Below are 25,595 nucleotides of genomic sequence, written 5' to 3'. Positions count from 1 at the left end.
AAAGCCTGCGCCCAACTTGATATGTGGCCATGACTTTGCTCTTAGCTTGTTAACAGCCGATTAGCCACGACGCACCTGAACGTGTTTTTTCTGTTCTAAAGCTTAGAACTTGTCCTTGAGCGCTCCACAGTTCTGGGCACTTTCGAAATCACTCAAATAACAAAAAGCTTCTTACAGTTTTATTATTATTATGTTCTATTATTATACCCAACTACGAGTTCCTTAACTTGGCACAGCTGTGATATCATCTATTGAAATCGACTTGGCTCGAACACATTCCTCGACAGGTATTAAAAAAAAATCAAATATCCATTTGAATAACTTGCAAATATCACAATTGTTTATTATACATTTGGATTTATCTTTTCTAAGTAGACATCCACACACATATATACATACATACATATACATATATACACAATACATTCCACTTAAATACTATGAGTACAAATACTTTGCAACAATTTGTGTAGATAGAGAGTTTAGCTTCTTCGATGGAGGCAGACTGCCACGCCTAACAGCCAGGCTAGGCACCAGCTTAGGGTAGCGGGACTTGCAGCGGAACTTTGCTCGGCGGGCAGACGGGCGGCCGCAACCAGCTGCTTCTCGTCCAGCGTCGGCCTGTAGCTCCAGTCGATGGCATTCGTCTTGCAGATGTTGGCATAAACACGCGCCGAGATCTTCGGAGTGCGCGTGCGTTCGGGCACTGAGAAGTCCACGTGATAGAGGCCGAACTTCTCGGTGAAGCCCGCCTTCCACTCGAAACTGTCCATCAAGCTCCAGGCAACGTAGCCACTGACATTTGCGCCATCCTCAATGGCGTCCAGCACGGCGGACAGATAGAGATTGTAGTAGTCCACACGGGCATAGTCCTCCAGGCCGCCTCGATCGCTGACGCCATTCTCAGTCACAATGATCTCAGGTGCATTGTACTCGCGATGTATCCACATTATCAGATTGTACATGCCCTTGGGATAGACCTGCGCGAGAGCGAGATGAAGAAGGGAGTTTGTGGTAGGTAAATCAGTTTTGTGGTTCATTGAACTCGCGCACCGCTGTGCCGGCACCACCCTCGACTGGGATCCACCCCAAATTTAATCTTGACTAAGTAGTGGCGAGCCACCCTTGGCGAGCATGTCCATCAGTCACTTACACTTACTGCATAAATCCAATTGTGGCCAACCCACTTGGGCATTAGCTCATCCCAGCTAATTAGCGAGTCCGACTCGTGACCCGTTCCCCACTTAATTATAATGCGCAGCTGACTTACCTTAAGCCACACAGATCCAGAGCCGGGCCAGTCCACGCCAGCTTGACTCTCGATGACGCCCATGTCGTGATTGAACGAAGGTATGGGAAATTTGCCAGTATTGTTGTGCCCGTTGGGCGTCACCAGGTTGGTGGTGTAGGTATTGATGCCGAAGAAGTCGGAGGTGCCTCGGATGCGATGGATCTCCTCGGTGGTGAACTCGGGCAGACGCGAGCGTGCTCCGAAGCCTTGCTGTTTGCTGAGATTGCGTATGCGCTCGATCATCACCTTGGGGTAGTTGCCGTGCTTCGAGAAGATTGGATGAGCAAACCAGCCAACATAGAACTGCATGGCACGCTCGGAGGCTTCGCGATCTTCAGCTGAGTCGGGATCGCGCGGCTCCGGCCAGGATGTGTCCAGGGTGATGCCAATGCGTCCGCCCTGACGGTGCTTGAACTCGTCGCGATACATGTGCACCACCTCGGCGTGAGCCTTGAGTAGATTGTGGCCGCACAGGTAGGCGGGGATGCCTGGGTTGTTGTAGGCGGGTGCCATGAAGTCGACGCCGTAGGCCTGCTCGCAGATATGCCACGGCTCATTGATGGTCGTCCAGAGCTTGACGCGATCGCCAAACATCTCCAGCACGAGGCGTGCATAGTCCTTGAACAGGGGTATTATCTCTGGATTGGTCCAGGCGCCCATCTCCTGCAGCCGTTGCGGCAGATCCCAATGATAGATGGTCACCATGGGCGTTATGTTATACTTGAGCAGGCCATCGATCAAGTTGCTGTAGTACTTGATGCCCGCCGTGCTCACGTGGTTCATATAGCCGCCGGGCATTATCCTGGGCCACGACAGCGAGAACCGATACGTGCCCACATGCAGCTCCCTCACCATTTCCACGTCGCGTTGCCACTGCAATTACAGAGAATTGTTCGATTGTGGTCAAGAATCTTAAGTATTTCCGAAAAGAAAACCAGTTGACCCCAAAACAGTTTGGCGACATATGCAAACCACCATATGGTCATTTGGCTTTGATGTGAGATCTGATTTGATTTGATTTGTTTTGTTTTTTTTTTGTGTTGTTGTTCTGCTTGCCAACTGCAGCACAATGTGGCTAATTTTGTGTGTTTTCGCATTGATACAACAATTCGTTACGGTAGCCGTTGGCCTACGACTACGGCCCGGACAATGGGGGAGGGGCGTTCGCCTTTCTGGTGAGTACGCTAAACACCTGGCTCTAAGTGGCATAAGTGGGCATATTATGCCAGCATGGCGTGGCCAGGCCCGACACGGCATACCATTAAGATCAGCTCGCATTCATTCATGTCTTGTGCCAAATCGATTTATCACTAATTAAATATAAGCTAGACGACTTGGCACTCATTCAATCTCACTGTAATCTCCACTTGACATGCCCGATGACATTGCCAGCAGCGCAAGTGCACAATGCAGCTCGAAGCAGGTTTCACCGAGAGTTCGACGCGCATTCATATTCATAGTCATATTCACATTCAGATTTATATTCATATTTATTTTGTTTATATACTCTAGAATAACCCTGACCGCCTCTGCTCGGCATCTAGCATATCTGGCATATCTTTGTCAGCATCTACCAAATCAGCAGTTGCTTTGGAAAGATTCTAATCGACAGTATTTTTGATTAGTTTTAGCTACAGGATACGATCTGAGGCCAGTTTCCAGTAGCCAATGTTGATTAAGAACTGTCTATTATATTTCTAATCAGATATGCCACGCCCCATTAATCGAACCGTATGATCTATAGGTGTTTCTCTAGAGCAGGTGAACTGCTAATGAACTGCACAATTTGTTCCAAAGTGGGAGATATAGATATAGTTTCAGCCACGCCCCATCGATCGAATCGACAATAATTTAGAAACTTTAATTCAGGTGTGGCATACACTCGGACATATATGTCAAATTTTTAATCGCTTGCCTCAAGACCACCGTAAATAATATTTATATAATCACATTTATATCGTAAAAGATAAAGTATATTTTGATTTGGCACGCCAAAAGTGGGCGTTGCTAAGAAACACTTTATAAGATTAGACAAAACACACAAGTTTGTATTGAACGTCAATAACGTGTAAGCTCAATGAAATCAATATGCTCTCTTTATAGCGAGAACGAGCATAGGAATTTCAAGCATTTCCTCTTGATCTGTATTTGTTTTTATTTTTTTAAGATTTAGCTCTAATTATTTTGCTTTATTTGCTTAACACCTTTTATCAGTCAGAAAGGATTGGGGATATTCCACTTTTGTATTAAAATTAAAATTTGTTAGATATATTTTTGGGCTAGCATTTAGCAAACACACAAGAAATTCTATACATTTTTGCATAATTATACCCTGAACCCATTGAAAATGGGAAATCAGGGTATAATGGTTTTGTTAAAATGTATGTAACAGGCAGAAGGAGGCGTGGCAGACCCCACAAAGTATATATATTCTTGATCAGGGCGACAAGCTGAGTCGATTTAGCCCTGTCCGTCTGTCTGTCCGTCCGTCCGTCCGTCCGTCCGTCCGTCCGTCCGTCCGTCTGTCCGTATGTTTGAACGCGTCGATTTCAGAAGATACAAGAGCTAGAGACTTCAACTTTTTTTAAAATGTCCGTATATATCACGCGGATATCGAGTTTATCACTAAAAAACGATAACTCATTCCGATACTTTTTTATCGATAAAAAACCTTATCGAAGATCAGTTTAAAAATTAGATCTCCTACATCTTTCAAGCTACAGTCTCCAAATTTAAAATGTACATTAAGACGCATGTCATACAATTTCGGTTTTTGTTAAAATTTACCCCCCACCCCCAAATCCACCCCCTCACCCTAATCTTTGTAAAAGTCGTATATCAAATACTAGAGACTTGTGCTTCGGTATACACATACATTTAAACAATATGAATACGTTCTGAAAGTTTCATTACGATCGTACGTCTAGAAATTAAATTATTCAACAAATAAGTTCTCCTAATATTGCCAACACTGCAGCGCAACCCAAGCGCAATCGCCTGTATATGTGAGTGTGTGTGTGTGCGTGTATTTGTTTGCATGAGTGCGAGTGTGGGTGCTAATTATTATTGAAATATCAGTTGCTTGTAGGGTTCAGGGGATCTCGTAGTCGAGCAGTCTCGACTAGAGCTTTCTTACTTGTTTTTTCTAAATTAAATTTCAACAACTTTGCAAATAAGATCTCCAAAAGCTCTCCATTAATTCACTATAAATTCTAATTACGATTAACTCTAGCTTTAATACGTTTTTATGGTAATTTTGAACAGTTGTAGATACGGATTAATAATTGCCCATTCATTAGATACCAATTCATAAACTCAAGTATTTAATCTGCAAGACAGCGCATTGATAGAGCCAATTAGCGCTAAATTATCAATGGGGCATGACATCTAGTGATCGTTTGTCATAGTTATTAAAGTTAGTTCGACTAACTAGCATTAGCAGCACCAGCAGATGTCAGTAGAAGCTCACGAAAAAAAAAAAAAAACAAAACAAAAGCAAAAATGAGAACAAAGTGCAGCTGACTGAGCGGAATTTGCATAGTTTATTAAATATCGGACATAAATCGGAATCAGTGACACAGGTAAATCAAACACCTGTGCACTCCGTTAGCAAGTGAGGGAGTGAGAGGAAGGGAGGGCGGCCAGATCTCAGACAGCTACTCAGCGTTTGTTTTCAGCACAGATTATTACGCTGATTAATGAATTGAATGCGTATTACTAATGACTAGGCCCGTGGCTGGGGAATATTTGAAGTGTGAGCGAGGTAGCTGTATAAATGAAGTATAATAGGTCCGCTTCGCTACTATTATTATTATTATAGTTCCAGTTCGATTACCTCAACTGCAACCCTTGAGCCATGATGCCAACATCATTTAAATTAGAAGTTTTTCTTATTTTTATTTGCTATTGTCTCTATGCCTTACCTGATGATAGCTGTCCGATGATATATCTCCATTCGATTGATCAGCTATCTTCTCAGGACTTTTGTGTGTCATATGGTCCCAGATTGATTCGCCTTTGTCATCTGCATTCCAGCCGCCCTCAATTTGATATGAGGACGAGCCAACGCCCCAGAGAAAATCGTTAGGAAAATGTCGTCTGCTGCTCGCTGGATTCTCCACGCTTCTATTGTCAAAAAGAAGGAAGAACGAGAATTGGATTAGAAATGAATATATGTATGTATGTGAGCATTTAGTCTCTATCTAAACTCAGCTATCGACTCATGTTACTTTGAGAGAGAGCAAAATAAATAGAGGGAACATCCAACTTATTTTTTCCATCTGATTAGAGTAACATTTACTTTTTTATTGCAACTGGTCTCTTAGCGACATTTCTATTTAACAACTTTTTGGGTTTTTTGTCAACAGATAAACAAGATTTGGCACAAAAATGCAAGCAGCTTACCTCGCTATAAATAAAGACAGGCCAACATACATACATATATACGTACAATTTTATCAACCTATATGAAGTTCAAGTTTTGGCAATGAGCTGTTAAATATGTTGCTAATTCTTTGAAATAAAAGCAACCAAGCTGAATTGTTTGTTGTCAAACAAACAATAAATAAATAAATAAGACAAAAATCATATGCATATACACATGTACATATTTATAATTTACGAACATGTCATGTCTTGGTAAATTTAAATTATTAACAACAATTGCATTTGATGACTTTAAAAATTGGATGCAGCTGCCGATAAGCAGCATGATTCGTTTACACACAAAATTAAGGTCAACATTGAGCCGTGAGCATGGTAAATAATTCAAATGAAGCTTCAGTTAATTTTGATTTTAGCTAAGCTTCGATTAATGCCAGATTAACTTACGCAGCATCGATGCAGCGACTGCTCGGCTCCAACACCAAAGCCAAGAGCGCTATTTTTATTAGCTTAAGCCACATATTAATTATTATTATTTGTATTTATTGTATATATTTTTAATATTGAATTTCACACTTGATCCTTTGCACTACACTTGACACAACTCTGCAGCAACTTCAGCGTTCAAATCCCGTTGACTTCTGCGAGCTGCCCCACTTGATGCGCGCTTCAAGTTTTGTTTTTTTATTTTTTTGGCTGTGATTTGAGCCCGTTAGCGAAACGTTTGCGAATGATTGCGGCTGCTTTTATATCCTAGCATTTAAAGCACAATGAACGCCCGCTGAGAACGACTCACGAGATAAAAAAAAAAAACAAAAAAAAAAAAAAGCAAAACAAAACGCAAATCGACGAGCGTTCGAAACTCACCTCCGAACGAGTTGCGCTCAGCGGCAACAGGTGTGCGTGTTGTTGTTGTTATTGTTGTTGTTATTGCTGTTGCTAGTTATATTTTTATTGTTTCTGTTATTTTTTGTTTTGCCGGTAGCCTGTTGGATTAGTGAGATGAACGAGAAATCCCCAATCTGACGACGACAGCGACGATTCACGCAATGGGCATTGCGTTTCCAATGGAATTATTTAAATTTGTCATCATCTGGTTTTAGTATTTTTTTCTATCTCTCTCTCTCTCTCTCTCCCGTATAAATTTCGCGTGCATTCGCATCTAAAAGCATAAGCAATAAATTAATTTGAATTATAAATGTTAGTGTGAAGTACTTGATATTCAAATTTCGGTTTGAATATGGAATAGCTGGCACTATAGATCTAATTGTTATGCCAATTTTCTCGTCTCTCAAACTTTTCCAATTGATTTCATTTGCCTTTCATTCGGGAACAGGCGAAAAAAGATTTCTGTTTAAACAAGTGGCAGATAGCTACATCAGTTGCTCAGATAACAAATGATATTTGGAGCATGAGCACAGGTGAGCGAGCCAGCGAGCGAGAGAGAAAACATGTTGCAAAGCAATTCAATCAACGGACTTCCCTATCGCTGAGATAGCGCAGAAGTCGAGAAGTTTTCTTCGTCTTCTGGCCAAAAAAAAAACAAAAATAACAGACTCATACCTACATACATGAATAGTATCTTGAGCTGGGTTTTTCCCAAGCTGAAGCCACACATTAACCAAGAAGTAAAAGAGTTAATAGGACAGGCCAACAGGATTTAGTAACCATGACGTAATCTACGAGAGTCTTAGGAAAGATTGAGAGGCGAAGCGAGGTCAGCTGAAGGTCAACTTCTCAGCTAAATTTAACAAACGAAAATAGCTCTGGGCGATGGTAATTGTAATGTTACATTCTTAAGTTCACAGTTTTGGATATTCTATTTCCGCAGACGGATTCAGTACATGAAAAATATTAGCGTTCAATCAATTCTGGCAATAATTCAATTCAATTATAATTTTGGTAATCATTCCTCCATCGCATTTTACTGATTTGTTAAATGATTTCTTGGGCTTACCACATTTTATGGGCTTATAAATACTCCATTTATTTTAAGTTTGTAATGTTATTTATTTTTAACCTTTTTCTTAATATACGTGCTTCACACTTAAACATTCTTTTAATGTAACTCATTCAGGCCGTTAACCCACTGCCACGCCTACTTTCACAACTGTATTCAGAATAAAATGTAATTCAATTTGCCAAATCGTATCAAGTTTAAACCATTTTAATTTTTAAATCCAAAATCTTCCTATTAGCGATTAAACGTATGCAAAACAGTATAAATATTTGCAAAATTTCTCCGATTACCATATCATTTGAGTTTATGTTAATATCTGTTGCAGTGATTAATGATCATTTAGACTTGCCAAATCTTTTTTTGTTGGCACTAAACGCATTCAACGCATTTATTCAACTGGTTTTTTGTTTGTTAGTTTATTTATACGGTGCTGTCGCCAAAGATTGTGATTTTTTTGGTACACACGTGAAGACTTCTTAAAGTGGAAGCTGGCTTGAATGACTCATAACTGGCAAAAGCGAAAAATTCACCTTGCACAGAACTCGAGACAGTTAAAGACACGCATCGATACAGTAAACAAGTCAATGCTGACTGTAAAAAAAAACCCATAAGTATGCATATTACTAATTAAAAATGTTTTTCCCTTGGTAAAGACAACTACAAATATTTACTTATTAATAGAAGCTTGAATTATTCTAGTATATTGTGTCGAACGAAGCTCAGCTAATTATATTTGAATTTCGTATTAAATATTAACATTCTTTGTTAGTTAAATAATGCAACAATCGGCGATATGAATAATTCCAGCTAAGTGTGTCAATGCAGTGGTCTTTAATATTATTTATATTCCGTTAATGTTGATTTATTAATGTAATATTAATAAGTATGAATAATTGTCCAATTGATTCAACATGGGTATTTTTTAAATAGCGCGCCGTTATCATTCACTTTAGGTACACTTATCGATATGCCATGCACAAAATCGATGTTATTCTGATTATTTTACTATCGATACTTGAAGTCGATGCTTTGCACTGACAAAACGTAAACAACTGTCAACACGTGCGCGGTTTTACAAATTATTGAATAAAATGGAATTATTCACAGTAAACCGGTAAGTAATGTTAATTAATATGTAATACATACGTATATATCTATAATTATTATTCACAGATACACCGAGGATCAGAGTAAACTCACACAAGGCAGTGGCGAGGCGACAAATGAAGATGAAATTTTGCAAAAGCTTCTGCAAAAAGCTGAAAAGCGTAAACGAAAACATAAAAACAGCGAGGCGGCGGCTGTAAAAGAGCCAGAAGCAGAGCAATCAGATAAAGTTGAGGAAACAACTGTGCAAACAGAAGATGCAACAGAGCAACAGACAGAAAAAGAATCTGCAGAAGCCAAAGAAACGGAGGAAGAGCCTTCGCATGATTTCCAAGTGCTCGGAGCGGATGGCTCAGCGGCTAAACGACAAAAAGTGGAAATGGTATTGCCGGCTTGGCTGGCACATCCCACAATTATTGAGGGAGGTAGTTTGCAAGCAGCTGACAGTGCCGATGCGGAGGCAGATGCCGCATCCATTAAACAGCTGCCCTACCTGGAGAAATACATCCGCAGTGCACTCAAGCAAATGAAGATCAAACGTCTCTTTCCGGTGCAGACAGCCGTTATTCCTTGGATACTGGAGGCGCAAGCTAAGCCCGAGCCTTTTCGACCAAGGGATGTCTGCGTCTCGGCACCCACCGGCAGTGGAAAGACTTTGGCGTTTGCCATTCCCATTGTCCAGCTGTTGGCCAAGCGAGTGCAATGCAAAGTACGTGCCTTGATAGTGTTACCTGTAGCAGAGTTGGCCTTACAGGTATATAAAGTCTTCAGCGCATTGTGCAGCCTGACGGAGCTGGAGGTGTGTCTGCTATCCAAGCAGCATCGCCTGGAGGATGAGCAGGACAAGCTAGTGGAACAGTATAAAGGTGTCTACTACTCCAAAGTGGATATTGTTGTCACTACGCCAGGTGAGTTGTGAAATAAACTGCCAGACATGATCCTTTAATTCGCGTTTTAATATTTCAGGTCGTTTGGTGGATCATTTACATGCCACAAAGGGCTTCTGTCTGAAGTCACTAAAATTTCTGGTCATTGACGAGGCGGATCGTATCATGGACGCTGTCTTCCAAAACTGGCTCTATCATCTGGATGCTCATGTTCGTTCGACAGCTGATCAACTGCTGACAGGTGTGCAGGCGCCGCTTTGCTACCAGGAGCTGCTCAATAGTTGGGGTAAGCAGCCGCATAAGCTGCTCTTCTCGGCCACTCTCTCCCAGGATCCTGAGAAGCTGCAGAACTTGCGTCTGTTCCAGCCCAAGCTCTTTACTACGGTGCTTACTATGCCAGTTTTACAGCCTGCACCTGACAACGGAGAACTGCCTGATCAGTCCAGTAAATTTATTGGAAAATATACAACGCCTGCGGAACTGACGGAACAGTACTGCCTGACGGAAATGCGACTGAAGCCACTTACGCTGTATGCCATGGTGCTTTCGAATAATTGGAAGCGGTTTTTGTGCTTTACTAACAGTGCCGACACAGCCAGCCGTTTGGCCTATGTGCTCGTTCATCTGTTCAAGGACTCGCCGATATGCGTTAAAGAGCTATCCGCCAAAATGTCCGCAACAAAGCGAGGCTATCGCCTTTCCGAATTCGCTCGTGGCAATATTCACGGCCTCGTCTGCTCGGATGCATTGGCCAGAGGCATTGATGTGCCAAATGTGGACGTCGTAGTATCCTATGAAGCGCCGCGTCACATCAAGACGTACATACATCGTGTGGGTCGTACGGCACGTGCTGGCCAGAAAGGCACTGCCATAACGCTGCTCACGGACAAGGATCAGGCGAACTTCAAGAAAATGCTCTACGAAGTGGGCAAAACAATGGGCGAGGAACTTATCATCTCGCCGGACATTGAAGTCGAACATGCAGCCATCTACAAGAGCGCACTGGAGCAGCTGCGCTGGCGCCAAGAGAAAATGAAGAGCGCCATCAAGGTGCAGAAGATGCGCATTAGTCGCAAAGCAGATATGCACAAGAAACCTGAAGAGGAGATGACTCTCATGGAGAAACTTCAGCTCAAGATGGGTGTCCAAGAGCACAAGGTGAAAAGGACGATAAAACATGCCGCTGTAAAGACCCAGAAGCGGACTAAACGTAAACACATTAAAGAGTAAAAAATGTAAAAGTCTCTTGTGGGGGAATGTTCAATAAACGTAAATCTATAATAAAATGTATATAAAAAGGAATTTTATAAATTGATAAAAGCAGAGAAATTATATAGAGCAAAGGTCCATGATCAGAAAGGCTATATACAAGTTGTACTTTGCGGCATAGGATAATTCAGTATACTCGTACGCTCCTATATAAAATAGTCTGTGTCTGGCCACATTTTTATTGGGCAACACATGCGCTTGGCAACATTGACGTTTTGCAACACTTGTGATTGGGAACATTAAGATTTTGGCAACATTTAAGCTTGTCAACATTCTCGTATGGCAACATGGAAGTTTGGCAATGGATGACTTGGAGAAATGTACTTAAATGTCGAGAGGTACGGGAGTTGGGTAAATACCTGTTACATAGAGCGAGGCGAAAATATATTTATAGGAAAGCTAAAATGTATAGAATTATATTATGTATGACTGTCTTATCACTGTGAGAGAGTCAAGAGTCAAGTGATTCCCCCACGGGTACATTACCGAAAGCATAAAGAAAATATGACTAAGCATAATATCTTTTGAATACTCTATCAAGCTAAGCTTGGAATTTAGCTTATCAAAATAAATAATAATAAATGATGAAAAAAAAGGTCAAATTTATAAATAAATAATAAGTATCAATATCAATTTTAATATTTATTTAGCTCGACTAATATATTTGCGATGTGTTGCCAGTTTATTAACCTAGCAAATAAACTCTTGCACAAAAGAGTACCCCAGGCTGCCCTTATCGAGCTATTTAAATAGCTTGCTAGTCAGAGGGAATCTCAAAAGTTAAACAGCCAACAAGATGAACACATCAGCAGTCAAGTTTCTGACCATTGTAGCGCTCTCCGCCTTCGGTAATTAATCACATGAACAGTCAGTCAGCTCTCAGAACCTCTGGCTAATCATCCAGATCTCTAATAACTTATAGCACTGTGCGCTACGACGCAGGCGTTGACCATTGAGCCGCGCAGCAGTTGGGGAGCAGCGAGTGCTCGTTCGCCCTCTCGCATCAATGGCGCTGTGGAATACGTGATCATCCATCACTCGGACAATCCCAATGGATGCACCACATCACAACAGTGCCAGCGCATGATCAAGGCCATTCAGTCGGATCACAAGGGTCGGCGCAACTTCAGCGACATTGGCTACAACTTCATTGTGGCCGGCGATGGCAAAGTGTACGAGGGCCGCGGCTTCGGACTGCAGGGCTCCCATGCGCCCAGCTACAACCGCAAGAGCATTGGCATTGTCTTCATTGGCAACTTTGAGAGCAACGCGCCCAGCGCACAGATGCTGCAGAATGCCAAGGATCTCATCGAGTTGGCCAAGCAAAGTGGATACCTGAGGAGCGACTATACCCTGCTCGGCCATCGCCAGACCAAGGCAACTGCTTGCCCCGGCACTGCGCTCTACAATCAAATTAAGACGTGGCCGCACTGGAAAGAGATTTAGTTTTACTTTAGTTAGAGACTTAACAATATTACGTATTTCAGTAGATTAAAAAATGTTATATTAAATAAATAATAAATACTATAATATATATGTATATGCAAACATTAGTTTACATTGCAATTTCAAAATCTATTTCACCTTTAAGCGTGTTTGCAAGCTGTTTAAATATGTGAATCTATTTATGAGTCTACTAACACTTCAGCAGCTGATGAAGAGAAAGGTATGTTTGCTGAATAAGTCTATTGAATCTGATATAATCAGCATCCACCTATTTGTAGAGTCACACGATTTTCTATATGTTCTGTGTGTAAATTAATTGAAATGGAATTATTTATTTAGTTGTTCATAATGATATTTGAAGATCTCTCTTTAAAGTAAATTATATTTATGAGCAGCTGATCGCAATTTAATATTCGGAAAAGATTTCACAGAAATTCAGAAAATATACATATGTATGTACATATAAACATACATTTGCAATCTCAAAGAAGTAGTCTTGTGTCATCAAGCTAAGCTTTAGCAATGCAAATTTGCTGGCCTTGAGCTGCACTCGGCCCAAATGGGCTCGGCCATGAGTGACAAAAAAGGGCTCAGCTCCTTAAATGGGCGATTGCATTTGAAAGGCAAATGCAATGCAACTGACGTAATGGCAGGGTATATAATTAGCCAAGCTGCTGGCAACATGGAACAGTGAACAGCTAGCCAGCTGCAACAGCAAATCCTCACCAGACACTACTCACAATGAAGCTGGTGAGTGGAGAGGAAAAACGTTTGTGGAGCACTTCTTAGCTAATGCACTATTTGCAGCTATTTTACAGTTGCCTTCTCCTGCTGCTGGCTGCGATCGTGGTTCAGGCCAGCGTTTTACCTGCCAGCACTAGAGTAGCCATTCCGGCACCGGCCCTGGTTCCCGTGTCAGCGAGTCATCAATTTGTGGCGCGCAACTACAATGGCTTCTATGTGCCAACGACGACGACTACTTGGCCAGCTTGGACGTCCTATCCGAATACCTACTATAAGTACAGCGGCGCCTATCCCACCTATACCTATCCCGGCTATAGCTATTCCTATGGCTACTATCCCAGCTATCCCAGCTATCCCGGCTATGGCTATGGCTATAAGAGTGTTTGGTGAGGGATGGCAAAAGGGATATATAGATATATTATTGTGATAATCAAAAACTTTACTAAACTAGCTATATGTACATATGTATATACAAATTTAAAAAGTATTATATTCTCTGATAAACAGCAGAAATAATAATAAAATACTAATTCAACGACTCTAAAATGAAACTTGATCAACTTTATTTACTCAAGAGTAAAGCGATATAAAAATATTATTTGGGCCCATAATAGATATGTATTAATGTGCTAGGCATTAAAAGATGAAAGGTGCATTGGCTGCAGTCAGTTGCCCAAAGCGTGGAAAACCAAAAATTGAGGGAAAAGCAGCCAAGCCCGACGGAGTGGCTACCAGACGAGCAGCTGGGGCGAAGGCGGCATTGAGTTGATTGAAGTAGTCCAAGCGCTGGCTGCTCGAGATGGCCAAAGGAGCAGCTCCTGGAGCGCCAAGACCATTAAAGCCAGCGGCTGCCAAGCCAGGAGCAGCAGGCAGCAGAGTAGCAGGCTGAGCAGCAGCCAGAGTCGCTACGAAAGCCAGCAATAATATGTAGAGCTGAAGCCAATGGAAGTAGAATTATGAGAATTTTAGTTTAGATATTGGATCAGTATTAGGTTTCTTAAATTCCCTTGGGATATATTGATCTGCCCACCTTTTGCTGCATGTTGTAAAGGATATGCTTGCGAGTCGCTTTGAATGTTGAATGTGCAAAGACTTGATGTTGCCATTGGCTTTTATAACAACTGAAAGATGAAGTTCCGCACAGCTCAATCTGGACGTATTTGGTCGAACAATTAGGCAAATTGCATGCGTTCCGATATAGATGATGTGGTTACGACATGGCTTTGTCAGCTTTTTGGTCAAACTCGCATCGAGCGAAACTTAAATGCAGCTCCAAATAAAACGTATATGCAAATTATGAAGCAATAGAGTTTAAGATAGCATTGTAGCAATTCCTAAATTGCTTGATAAAAGATATTAATATTTATAAAGATATTAATGACTCTTCCATATTTAGTTTACAAATACCAATCTTTAAATATAATAAAACTCTTTTTGTTTTATATGCTCGCTTCACGTTTTTAATTGATAGAACAAATATAATATTTATAATAATAATCATAATAATAATTATAATAACTATTGTATTCGTATTCGTATCGTATAAATGTAAATCATATTTGTATAAATATCTCGTATATATCTCAATATGTTTATAGCTGCTTGGGTTACGTGAGTTACCTGTTGATCGATCAGTTTTGTTCGATTCGTTTGTTATAGGCGCTTCAATATGTATTTATGTGTATGTATATATACGTCTATATGTATGTATGTAGTTAAATAATAAACACTTTAGGCTAGTTACACTTTGTATGGTATGTGTTAGACGAGTTCGCATGCAAAATGCACTTTGGATAGTTATTGTTGATGATAATTATGATAATACATATGTATGTATGTATATAACACTAAGCTAGACGACATTTAGCATAGGCATTAATTAGTTGCTTTCGTTACTTAGAGGATGAGTATTTGGATTTAAATAATGTTAATGTACGTAACAAACGCTCTATTAGTTATCGTAATCGTTAATCTTTACGGTTATCGAATTAAGTTTAGCATAAATAACTAGGTTAGTTGGTTGAAATAGTTGCAAATCTCTCAATTTTGCCTTATATACAATCATGACTCGACTTCATTTAATAGCAATTGATATTTCGTCGGAGCGCCATCTAGCGGTCGATAGACTCGGGCAGCGCAAGTCGTATGGTTTACCAAAAATCAGAGGAGGTCCGTAGGCATGTACATAAGATCACAGTCTATTGTTTAGTCTAAAATATATGTATGTATATGGCAAATGAGTAAATGAGTTTGACTAGACCAACAGACAGAGAATTACTGAATTGGACTGCAGAGGGCAGAGGGATACGAGGACGCGACTTGCTCTACCAAAGCACATCGTAATCGTAGACGTGCTCAGACGAGGCTATGATCAGACACTTGACGAACTCATCAAAGGTGCGTTTCAGCTTCCATTTTTTCGGCTTGCGCAGCAGCTGCAGCGGCTTCAACTTGATCTTTCGCTTCGTCTTCTGCTCGTTCGCCTCGTGCCAGGGACTGCTCGGAGTGGATGTGGACTTGGATTGCTTCTGCGGCACATTGATGTAGTCATGCGGCTGCAGTTGCTGCTGCTTCTGCTGCTGTAGGCGCTGCTCCTGATAGTAGTGATTGAGATTGGTCAAGTAGTAAAAGTCGCCATCGTTGATGACATCGATCTCGGCATAGTTGCCGCCATCGCTCTCTGGCTGCTCGGCGAGTGCTGGTTTGCTATTGCATGAGGCCTTGGCAAAGAGTTGATCAAATCACATGTTTTCATCGAACTTTGCGAAGTTGTTGTCCTCGTTCCACTGGAATTTGTTGGCATCCGCATTGCTGGACTCCTCCTCCTGCCCGGGCAGCGGCTGTTCGTCGGGCGACTTGAAGAACTCATCGTCCTCGAAGGGATCCTCTTGCTTTTTGGCAAATATATTAACCGATTCGGATTTTTTGATCAGCTCCTGGCGCTGCTGCAGCTTGCTGCTGCGCATGTTCTGCTTACGGCTGGAGGCTGAGGGCACTGCTGGCGACGCCTGCTCCTTATCGAAGTCAAACGAGGCCTTGGCAAAATCATCCTCAAAGGCGGCATCATCGAACTGCGACACCTTCACGTTGTCATCGAAGCGCAGCTTCTGGGTTATGGGTGGCGTCTGACTGGCAGGCGCTTCCATATCGAAGTTGTCGTTCCGATGCTGCAACTGCTGCTGCTGTTGCTGCTGTTGCAATTTCTCGCGCTCCGAGAAGTCGTTGGAGAAGCGGAACAGCGACTTGGAACCCACCGTGCTGCTGGCCGAAATGAGTCCAGCTGGCGTGGAGTTGCAGCTGGATGCAGTGCCTGCTGGCGCTGGAGGTGGCGAGCTCTGATTGAAGTCCGACTCAAAGCCATCATCGAAATTGAATTTTGTGCCACCGCCGCCGCTGCCAACACCGACGCCAGCTGAGGACTCACCGCCACTCATCATGACCGCCGTGCTGCTGGCATTCGATCTGGGCGTCGGTGTTTGCTCATAGCTATCCACGAAGCCATAATCACTGTTGGCGCCACGTGGCCGGTTCTGCCCGGGCAGCTTGGCCAGTGTGGGCGCATGGCGCTCCTGCTGCCGGCGCTCGCTCTCCAGCATGCGCTGGTGCATCTCGTGGCGACGTCGATTCAGGCGCTCGAACTTATCCTCATCTGTGGGCGGCTCGTCGTCCACATAATCCTCGTCGTCGTCGTCATCGTCGTTGCGCTGGCAACTGATGTAGTCGTAATTATCCCGCACGCCACGCCCACTGCCATAGCGTGCGCCGGCTGTGGCCAGATCCTTGGTGCTGCGTGCTCGCGTCTTCTTGCGGAATCTGTGAAGAATTAAGATGTGAGTTGGGAACCGTTTTGCATCCGCTTTCAGCTTCCACATACCTACGATCCTTCTCGCCATCGGAGGGCGTTTGACCCAAGGCTGCGGCCCGGCGACCCTCAGCCAAACGGCGCTCAGTCTCTGCAGCACTGGCTGGTCGCTTCCAGGATTTCTGTCCAGGCGGCGCGGGCTCTGAAGAAATGGGAAGAAGGTTGATATGAATATTTAAAAAAGGCAATTCAAAGTCTTTACTCACCCTCACCATCCCATGGACTGGAGCCGCTGCTTTTCCGTAGGCGCTGAGGCGCACCTGCTACCACTTCTGCGCCTAATTGACTGGGCCTTTGCAGGCTGCGTTGCCTCTGGAAGTCCTGCTCCGAGTCCTGTTCGTAGTCAATGTCGCCGGTCACCCGCAGCTTTGCGGATGACGTGGCCGGTTTACGCAGTGACCACGTCTTCAGCTCCCGATCTCGCTCACGATACTCATCTCTGCTGTCCAGGCTGCCATAGACATCGCCGCCACTGCCGAAGCTGCGTCTCCGTCGTGACGAGCTCTCAAATGACTCGACGCTCTCGTGATCAAACGACTTGCGCTCGCGCTCCCGTTCCCGCTCTCGGTCCCTGCTGTCCCGCTCGTAGATATAGTCGGGTCGTGATTTATAGCCCATTCCCATGGGCGATCGTCGATCATCGTAGACGTTCTCGTACTCAAATTCGTAGCCCGGTCGCGCATAGTCTCTGTACTCACGTTCCCTATACTTGGAACGTTCTCGTTCTCGATCTCGAGGCAGCGGCTGTCCACGCTTATCATATAAGGGCGCTGGCGGACCATAGCTGGAGCGCTCGTAGGCACTGCGCTCAAAGGAACGAGCACGCACACCCTGCTCCATCTCCTGCGGTGACCAGGTGTGATGTGCCGGATGATGATACCAACTGGGAGAGTCTGGAAGGCAGAATTAAAGAATTGCAATGAGTGAAGGAGAAGCAAGCTGGAGAGCAATTGAAAGAGAAGAAAATACTAGGAATGAAAGGGAATGCATATAACGGAACAGAGTTTCTGGCAGGTATAAGAGGAATGCTTGCAAAGGAACATACCCAATTCAAAGTTGTCCCTGCTGCGTGAGAGTCCATGCTTGAACTTGCGCTGGGCATGCTCCCGATCGCGACGAGCGCAGAGCTCAGCATCGTAGCTGAAAATGAAGAGTGAAAAACAAATAACTTTCGCTCGATTCGGCATAGGATTTAGGGACTTACTCGTAATCCTCGTCGCAGGAGTTGAGTCGTCGAGCGTGTCGCATGTAGTAGCCATGCGCATGAGGATGCGGTGCCATCTGCGAAGGCGGTGGCAGGTTGCGGCGCTGCTGTTTCAGATATTCGGGCGTCTCATCATCCCAAGGACTAAGATCTCGCGAGGAGGAGGACGTCTGCTGGCGTTCCTTTTTGGCCCAGCGACGCTGCTGCTGCTGCTTGGACCAGCCGCCGGCATCGTCGCGCGGATCCGAGCTGCAGGGTGACTCCGCGGTGTCATGCTGCGAAGTATTGGATGCGGGCGGCGGTGGCAGGGTAAGACGTGCCTTGCCCTTGCCGCTGCCAGTGGACGGGCCGGACAACTTGGGTGAATCAAAGGTAGCCCAGGAGGGCTTATCGCGCTCGCGATCCCGGTCGCCCTGCATCTGCTTGGTGGCCGTGTCGATTAGCTGGGACACCGCCGAGAGCTGTGAGGGCACTGGTGAGGCAGCCGCCTGGCTCATTATGGGCGCTGGCGACTTCTGCAGGGGAATGGGAGAGGTGCTCACATCGTTGAACTGCGAGGGAGTGTGCAGGCTGTGGGAGGGCGGCCCGCGAGATGGCGCCGCCGAGGATGTGGCCGGGGAGATGCGATCGCGTGAGTCGAGCGACAGATTGGAGATGGCACGCTGCATCAGCTCATCGATCTCGATGTCGTCTCTGCCCGCGCAGCCCGGACCGCTGATCACGGTTAGGAATTTGTTGTCCTGCTTTGGGGGCAGCAGCTCCTCGGACTTGAACTCTGGCTTCTCTGCGCTGGTGGACAGCTTCTCGTACTGATCCTGTGCGCTGACTGGCTCTGCGTCCTTCTCGTTACTGTCCATGCTGCTCTCACCGCCTGCATCCTCATCGTCGTCGTCATCATCATCGGCCACAGTCAGCGCCGAGGATGATGGCTCGGCGGGCAGGCCGCGACTGTCGACGAGCCCACGTCTGTCGTGGCCGCTGTCCATGATCTGGCGAATGTCCTGATCCTCGTTGAACTCATCGCTGAACAAGTCCTGCAGCAGATCCTTCTCAACAGCGGCCACAGCTGGAGCAGCGCTTGGCGGCGGTTTGTCAAACAGATTCTCCACCAGAATTATGTCCCGCAGCGCCGCATAGCGATCCTTTGCCTGGGCCACCACTTCGGTGATTTTGGTGTCGATCTTGGGCGGGGGTGGCTCCATCTCCAGCTCAGTCACATCGATGTCCAGTTGAGCAAGCGGCTGTTGTTGTGGTTGTTGCTGCTGTTGTTGCTGCTGCTGCTGTTGCTGCTCCTGCTGCGTCTCATCCACGGGCGGTGGCGTTAGGTCGCCCATGAGATCCGTCTCCTGCTGCTGCTGTTGCAGCTCCTGATCGATGATTTCTCGGAAGACCGCATACCGATCCGCAGGTGGCACAGCCGGCACAGCTGGCACGGCCGGGCAGGCAGGCGCCTCGTTGAAGTTAGCAAAGTTGGCCACAAAGGTATCCTGGCCCACATCCTCGCCGAAGGTATCATCGAACTTGGCCACAAACGAGGTCTGCTGATCAAAGTTGACTTTGAACACGGCTGCCGTGCCGGCGGAGGAGGAGCCGGCCGTTGCCGGTGACTGCAGCGCCTGAGCGGGACTCGCCCGGGATTTGGGCTGCGTTTGGTCGTTGCTCGCCTGCAGATACTCGGACAGGTAGGCGGTCAGCTGCACTAGGGTCATAGTGCTCAGCTTGCTGGCGGGCACATTCAGCTTGAGGGCCAGCTCATCCATGCCCAGCGTGAGCAGCTGGGCCAGCGTAATATCTGGCGCCAGTGCTGCTGCCGCTGCTGACTCCTTCTGCGACTGCGCCTGGGCAGCCTGGGCCTGCAGGATCTCGGCCTTGTTCTCGTAGATGTCCTGCGGTCGACCCAATGAGGCCTGGCGCTGTGGTCTCGCCCGACTGCTGCTGCTCTGCGTGGGCGGCGGCAGCAGCGGCGGGGGCGTGCCGCCCAGGGGCGCCAGATAATCGTCGTCAGTGTGGCCTGGCTTGCGTGGTCGACCCGGGCCAGGAAAGTTGCCATCAGAGCGCCCGACGCGCCGGGAAGGCAGAGGAATGGGCGGTGCATCGGCACTGCGGCGCAGCTGATTGCTGCTATGATTCAAGTACTCGTAACGACCGACAGGTGGCGCTGCGGGCGAGGGCCTGATGACCAGATCGCTGAACTGCTTCTTGGGCGGCAGCGGCGGCGGCTCAGCATAAGGCGTGGAGTCGGGCCGTGGCGGCGGCTCTGGCGCTGCCTCGTTCTCGCTGAGCGAGTCGCTCTCCTGCAGCCGGCGCATGTTTACGCTGGAGCCGATGCCGCTGGCTGAGTCGCCCCGCTTCGAGAAACGAGCCTGGCCAAATAAATGCGGCATCTTCTTGTTGCTAATGCTCGAGATGACATCCAGAGGACCACCTACATTGACGACGCTGGCCACGGGCGTGGGTCGATGACGCACACTGCTGCTCTGGGGCAGCGGAGCAGGCTCCAGCCGGGAGATGTCCGCCTGCCAGCTCTCCGAAGTCGGCGCCGGCTGCTGCTCTGGCGGCAGCTGCACCTGGAGTGGACCATTGAATACACTGGCTGGCGCTGCTGTGCTGGCCGCTGGCTGTGGCACATCGAACTCAAAGGCGTCCAGCTTGGAAAAGAGATCGCCATCCTGGAAGGGATCCGGATCGCTCTTTTTGCGCGTGGGTGAGAACGGATCGGTGTCGCGTGGCAGCAGCACGGGATTGCTATCCTGATGCTCCTCCAGGGGATTGCTGATCGTCGGCTCTGTGGTATAATAGTTGACGGATTGGTTAATAGGCTTGGACAGGGCTGCGCTCTGACGTAGCATTAGTTTTAGTTTGGCAGCCGAAAAGTCTTCGACTTGGCCAAGATAAAGGGACGGAGTTTGGGTATGGGAGTGGGAATGCGACTGGGACAGAGACAGGGACTGGGACTGCGCTTGGTGCGGGGGCGTGGGACTTGGCTGGGCACGGAAGCTGTTGGAGCTGTTTGTTAGTAGCAGGTGGTGTTGCCCAAGGCTTGCGGTGGTTATTAGTGGGTTAGTTGTGGTTGTTGTGGTGCTGCTGCTGCAACTGGCGGCGTTACCTGTGCAAGTGCAAATGTTAGCTGTGTTAGTAGTCGGTACTGTTTCAAGGGCGTGGTCAGTACCTGAGCCAGCAACAGTTGCCGCTGCTGCTGCTGCTGCTGTTGTGTTAGTAGTTGTCGTTGTCATTGCTGCTGTTGTTGCTGCTGCTGTTGCTGCTGTTGCTGTGGTGCTCTCCTCAAACATCGAACTATCCCTGCCACTGAGAAAATCATCAAAGTTATCGCCCTGACTGGAGCCAAGCTCCTTCAGCAGCTTCTTGGGCGGATTCTTAAGCTCTTGGAAGAAATATTTCTTATCGACATAGGGCCGTGTGCGCCCAATGCCCAGCGGATCCAGATCTGTGAACGCATCTGGCGAGCCACACAAGTTCAACAGAAGCAGAGCGAGACAGAGATAGAGAAATGGAGAGAGAGAGAGAAAGATTGGAAGACTTGCATCAGTCACTGTTGACAGAGACTCCAAGTAAAAAGCGTGCAGTAGGTGTCAGAGAAATCAAGGAGAAAAAGCAACTGAAGAGCTTTAAATCAATACTAACTACAAATTGAATGCACAAAAACAACAACAGAAACAACAAAAGGAGCATTGGCTTATGGGTTAGTAATACTCATTCATTTAATATTAAATCTAATTTTTAAAAGAGCTGCGCAGTCGCGTTGGATGAAAGGACCTAAGGGAATTGGGAAGCTAAGCTAATATAAGGTTTACCTGTCAAGGTTATTAACCCTCAACAGCTTAACATGGCTCTGCAACTAACTACGTTGACAAATATTCGCTTCACATGTTATGTTAAGTTTAAAATGCATTGGGAACTAACGTTCTGTTATTAACAAGTACTTTTTAACAGAGGGAAGAAAATGTAAATGTAAATGATCTGCTGCTGCTGTTAACTAAATACAATTTGAAAGCGCATGTAAATGAATAAACACGAGCAATTTTGATTCGATTGCTAAATGAATTTTCTTTCTTTTCTTTCTGTTTTCTTTTATTGCTTTCAATGGATGCCATTTTGCAGCCCCGCCCAGCGCCAGCCACGCCTTAAGCTGATATCTGTTCGCTGTTTAAGCTAGTGTAGTATTTCGCTATTTCGCTGAACGCAGCCAATTGACTGCGGCTCATTGAGCTCATCTGCCCGAGTCTCAGTTGACAATTGTCGCTGCTGTAAGCCCTGACCTGCAACCCCTCGACCCTCGCCCCTTGCACCCATTGTGAATGGCAGCTCTCTTATGGCAATCATTTTTCTTAACGAACTTCGATTTTGTAAATAACTCACCCGACATGACCGCTGCTGTTGCAGCTCCCGCTCCCGCTCCTCCTCCACCCCCTGCCGCTGTCGACGTCGTCCCATTGGCTGCGTTCTCCGTCTCTGTTAAACTGCTCAGCGCACTCAGCCCCACATCGATGGCTGCTGCTGCTGTAGCTGCTGCAGTTACTCCTCCTGCCGTTGCGGACGCTGCTGACATTTCGCTGCTCTGCTGCGTGGGCGTGGCTGAGGATTCCCTGGCTGCCAGTGGCGCCATTGGCATGCTTCCGAGCACGGCGGCGGCTGACATGGGCGTAGGCGTTGCGGACACCTTGGTGGTATCGAAGACATCGTTCTGCTGCTGCAGCTCGTGCAGCCAACTGTCATCATCATCCGCCGCCTGCAACGTGGCCGGTGAGCTACTAGCACCAGGTGCTGGCGATAGCAGCGTATCTAGAGCCGCGCTCTCTGGCGTCTTGTTGGGCTGCTGCTGCTGCTGCTGCTTGTGACGAGTGCGTCCGGACTCGGGTGGAGGCGGCAAGATGTTGTACGAGGGCACATAGATGAAGGAGTCGCCAAACGGATCATCTTCACTGGCTGACTTGGCCAGGCCATGACCGGATTGAGTTGTGCCCGGCTCATTGGGCGTAATGCGCTCCATCTGGCTAATGCCACGCTGCAGCGAGGTCAGCTCCTGCTCCAGGTCAACCAGGTCTGCCACAGATTCCGGTGAGATCTGCAGGGCGAGCAAAGATTAGTGAAGGTAGGAGAAAAATGCATACTCAACTGTCGCTTACCTCCTTGGCTGCTCCGCTCTTGCTCACATCCAAATTTACGCCCAGCCTTGTTAGGCCAACGCCATTCGAGGAATTCCCACCGAGCATGCTCAGATTGGCTGCATGCGCTGCAGCGGAGGAGCTGCTGCCAGAGGCGAGTTCGTTGTGGCTCGCTTTCAGCGAGGACAGGGAGGCCAGTTGGGTGGCATGATCGTGCATGGTCTTGCCCTGGATCTGCTGGCGTGCCATTTCGATCTCTTTCTTTTTCAGCTCGAAGACGACCTGGAAGAGATCGCGCATGGCCAGCACCACCTGGCTGGCCGCCTTGTCCGTCTTGATGCCAAAGAATCGATGCCCGCTATCCGGCGAACCAAAGATATAGCCAAACGCACGCGAATCCGTCATGTCCTGTGCTATGAACGAGATCTTGTGCACGGGATGATGGTAAAGCGAATCGCTGGTCTTCTCATCGCGCAACCTGAGACCATCGATGGTCACATGGATGATGATGCGCTGCTTGTGCTCGCCGGCAGCGCGTATGGCCATCTTCAGGTCCTGCAACGCCTCCTGGCACATGCGATCGCCTCGCGCCTCGCCCACCTCCAGGATGCCAATCAGCTTGGCCTTGAACTGGACGCCATCGCCAAAGAAACGTCCGGGATCATTTCGATCTGCAAAATGCAAATTCATACATGAGTATATACAACATGCATATATATGTGTGTATGTGTGTGTGAGTGTGTATCTACTGGAAAAACAAACAAACGTTTTGCGTAATTCGTTTCCTCTACGCCGCTGCTGCCACTGCCAATGCCAAAAGTCTGCGCCAACGAGAGATTCGAGGATGCTTGAAGTTTGGACACCAGCGATTTGACCATTTTGCTAGCCACAAACGCAGCTCAGAGCATACTGAGCCTGCGTGTCTATGTGTTGGTGTGTATCTGTGTGTCTGTTTGCGCCCCTCTGTGGCTGTGTATGTGTGTTTATGTTTGTTTGTGTGACATTCAGGGCATTTCCATGGCGCCCAGACAAAGGCCAACAACGCGCACAAGCACCAACAATAATAACAAATGAAAACGATTGGAACGCGACGTATTTTATTTAATTAAAAAAAAAAATAAACTGGAGGAAGAAAAACAGAAACAAAATACGAGAATGCGCCCGCATTCGCAGCCGCAACGATTCGCGCTCTGGGAATGAATGAATGACGACAGCGCTGCGACGACGAACTGCGAGCTGCGAGATGCTGCGGTCGCTGCTGTGGGAGTGGGCAGAGCAGCGCACAAATACAAAACACGCACAGGCACAGATACACACACATGCGAGCACACATAAAAGGCACTGGAATTTTACTACTATTGTGGAGTTGCTCAATGCAAAAATGAACAATAACAAAATGTGTGCTTAGAGAGCGGCAGAAGGCAGAGAGAGTGAGAGAGCGAGAGTCGGAGATTGAACGCGCACGCTGTTGTTATTTGCTAAAAATCTTGACGCAGCTGCACCACCTGCCGACAACGACAGCAGCAGCAGCGGTGGCAGCGACGCCGGCGCAGCAGCAGCTGTCGTCGGGTAAGTGACTTAACAACGATCAGACCATTACGTCATGCAAAACCTGGTGCAGGTATATAGACTTGTTATCGATAATAATAATTTATTTGGTAATTCGCATAATACTCAAAAATGAAAGAGGAGAGGCTGAGAGAGAGGGAGACAGGCAGCAAGCAGAGTTTTCAGCAGCAGCAGCGAATCAACTGCCGCTTATATCATCCCAGAGTGATCAGACACGTCATGCAACATTTGGCGCAGGTAAACAAACGTGTTTAGATAAGATAATACATACATGTTCCTTTGACTATGATAAATTCAACAACAGAATGTATACATAAATATATAAATCTACTTTAGCTTGATAATTATACTATCAAGTCTAAGACAACAGAATATTTGCTAAGAGAGCAAAAGGGAGAGAAAGAGTACCACCAAAAGGGAGCAGAGAATTTATATCTGAGGCAGCGACGCTGGCGCACTGGCTGTCAGTTAAGTGACGCATACACGATCAGTCTATCGTACGCAATCGTCTATATAGATTACGTTATCGGTATGCTTTAACTCACAATATATGTATGTAGTTTTTTAAGCAAATTCAAATGCAACTTACATTTACAAGGACTCGTTTTTTTGCGCAGCGTTTGCATGGTTGCTAATATTAACGGGTTGTTTACATTCGCGTAACGTCTAATGGCTGCGGTTTGCTGTCTGCGCTAAAGGCAGTACGAAACGGGGGAAGGTTATTGTATTTCCGTGTCTTCCTTTTGGGCT

General features: G+C 46.2%; 6 protein-coding genes across 8 annotated transcripts; 3 read left to right on the top strand and 3 right to left on the bottom strand.

The window, feature by feature from the left end:
* Positions 1 to 308: 308 nt before the first annotated feature.
* On the bottom strand, positions 309 to 6,420 carry LOC149091425 (myrosinase 1). The gene is made up of 4 exons (XM_018100069.2): positions 6,122 to 6,420; positions 5,215 to 5,416; positions 1,271 to 2,164; positions 309 to 980 (listed from the first exon to the last, which is right to left on the bottom strand). Exons 1-4 carry the CDS (start codon positions 6,193 to 6,195, stop codon positions 483 to 485), a joined length of 1,668 nt encoding a protein of 555 aa, XP_017955558.1. The 5' UTR covers positions 6,196 to 6,420; the 3' UTR covers positions 309 to 482.
* Positions 6,421 to 8,624: 2,204 nt separating this feature from the next.
* Positions 8,625 to 11,239, top strand: Dbp73D (putative ATP-dependent RNA helicase Dbp73D). The gene is made up of 3 exons (XM_018100083.3): positions 8,625 to 8,748; positions 8,808 to 9,649; positions 9,708 to 11,239. Exons 1-3 carry the CDS (start codon positions 8,726 to 8,728, stop codon positions 10,856 to 10,858), a joined length of 2,016 nt encoding a protein of 671 aa, XP_017955572.1. The 5' UTR covers positions 8,625 to 8,725; the 3' UTR covers positions 10,859 to 11,239.
* A 381-nt stretch (positions 11,240 to 11,620) lies between these two features.
* Positions 11,621 to 12,445, top strand: PGRP-SB1 (Peptidoglycan recognition protein SB1). Its single transcript, XM_018100100.3, has 2 exons — positions 11,621 to 11,745; positions 11,820 to 12,445. Exons 1-2 carry the CDS (start codon positions 11,694 to 11,696, stop codon positions 12,341 to 12,343), a joined length of 576 nt encoding a protein of 191 aa, XP_017955589.1. The 5' UTR covers positions 11,621 to 11,693; the 3' UTR covers positions 12,344 to 12,445.
* A 468-nt stretch (positions 12,446 to 12,913) lies between these two features.
* LOC108650816 (uncharacterized) lies at positions 12,914 to 13,599 on the top strand. The gene is made up of 2 exons (XM_018100108.3): positions 12,914 to 13,093; positions 13,151 to 13,599. The coding sequence occupies exons 1-2, from the start codon at positions 13,085 to 13,087 to the stop codon at positions 13,475 to 13,477; spliced, it is 336 nt and encodes a 111-aa protein (XP_017955597.1). The 5' UTR covers positions 12,914 to 13,084; the 3' UTR covers positions 13,478 to 13,599.
* Positions 13,600 to 13,628: 29 nt separating this feature from the next.
* LOC149091424 (uncharacterized) lies at positions 13,629 to 14,424 on the bottom strand. The gene is made up of 2 exons (XM_089259771.1): positions 14,118 to 14,424; positions 13,629 to 14,020 (listed from the first exon to the last, which is right to left on the bottom strand). Exons 1-2 carry the CDS (start codon positions 14,127 to 14,129, stop codon positions 13,724 to 13,726), a joined length of 309 nt encoding a protein of 102 aa, XP_089115897.1. The 5' UTR covers positions 14,130 to 14,424; the 3' UTR covers positions 13,629 to 13,723.
* A 94-nt stretch (positions 14,425 to 14,518) lies between these two features.
* Dab (DAB adaptor protein) lies at positions 14,519 to 24,789 on the bottom strand. Of its 3 annotated transcripts, XM_018100068.3 has the most exons (9): positions 24,043 to 24,789; positions 23,298 to 23,947; positions 22,531 to 23,236; positions 21,323 to 21,610; positions 18,154 to 21,259; positions 17,995 to 18,089; positions 17,156 to 17,842; positions 16,962 to 17,091; positions 14,519 to 16,900 (listed from the first exon to the last, which is right to left on the bottom strand). In XM_018100068.3, exons 1-9 carry the CDS (start codon positions 24,152 to 24,154, stop codon positions 15,829 to 15,831), a joined length of 6,846 nt encoding a protein of 2,281 aa, XP_017955557.1. In that variant the 5' UTR covers positions 24,155 to 24,789; the 3' UTR covers positions 14,519 to 15,828. The 3 variants fall into 3 exon arrangements, with proteins under 3 accessions (XP_017955557.1, XP_089115895.1, XP_089115894.1); XM_089259769.1 differs by lacking the exon at positions 21,323 to 21,610 and having other exon boundaries at positions 18,154 to 21,322; positions 22,645 to 23,236; XM_089259768.1 differs by lacking the exon at positions 21,323 to 21,610 and having other exon boundaries at positions 18,154 to 20,938; positions 24,043 to 24,787.
* Positions 24,790 to 25,595: the final 806 nt, after the last annotated feature.

This window comes from Drosophila navojoa, chromosome 4 (genome assembly GCF_054131105.1).
Source record: "Drosophila navojoa isolate 15081-1374.11 chromosome 4, UAZ_NAV_1.0, whole genome shotgun sequence".
Taxonomy (NCBI): domain Eukaryota; kingdom Metazoa; phylum Arthropoda; class Insecta; order Diptera; family Drosophilidae; genus Drosophila; species Drosophila navojoa.
This window is presented reverse-complemented; position numbering and strand designations above follow the sequence as displayed.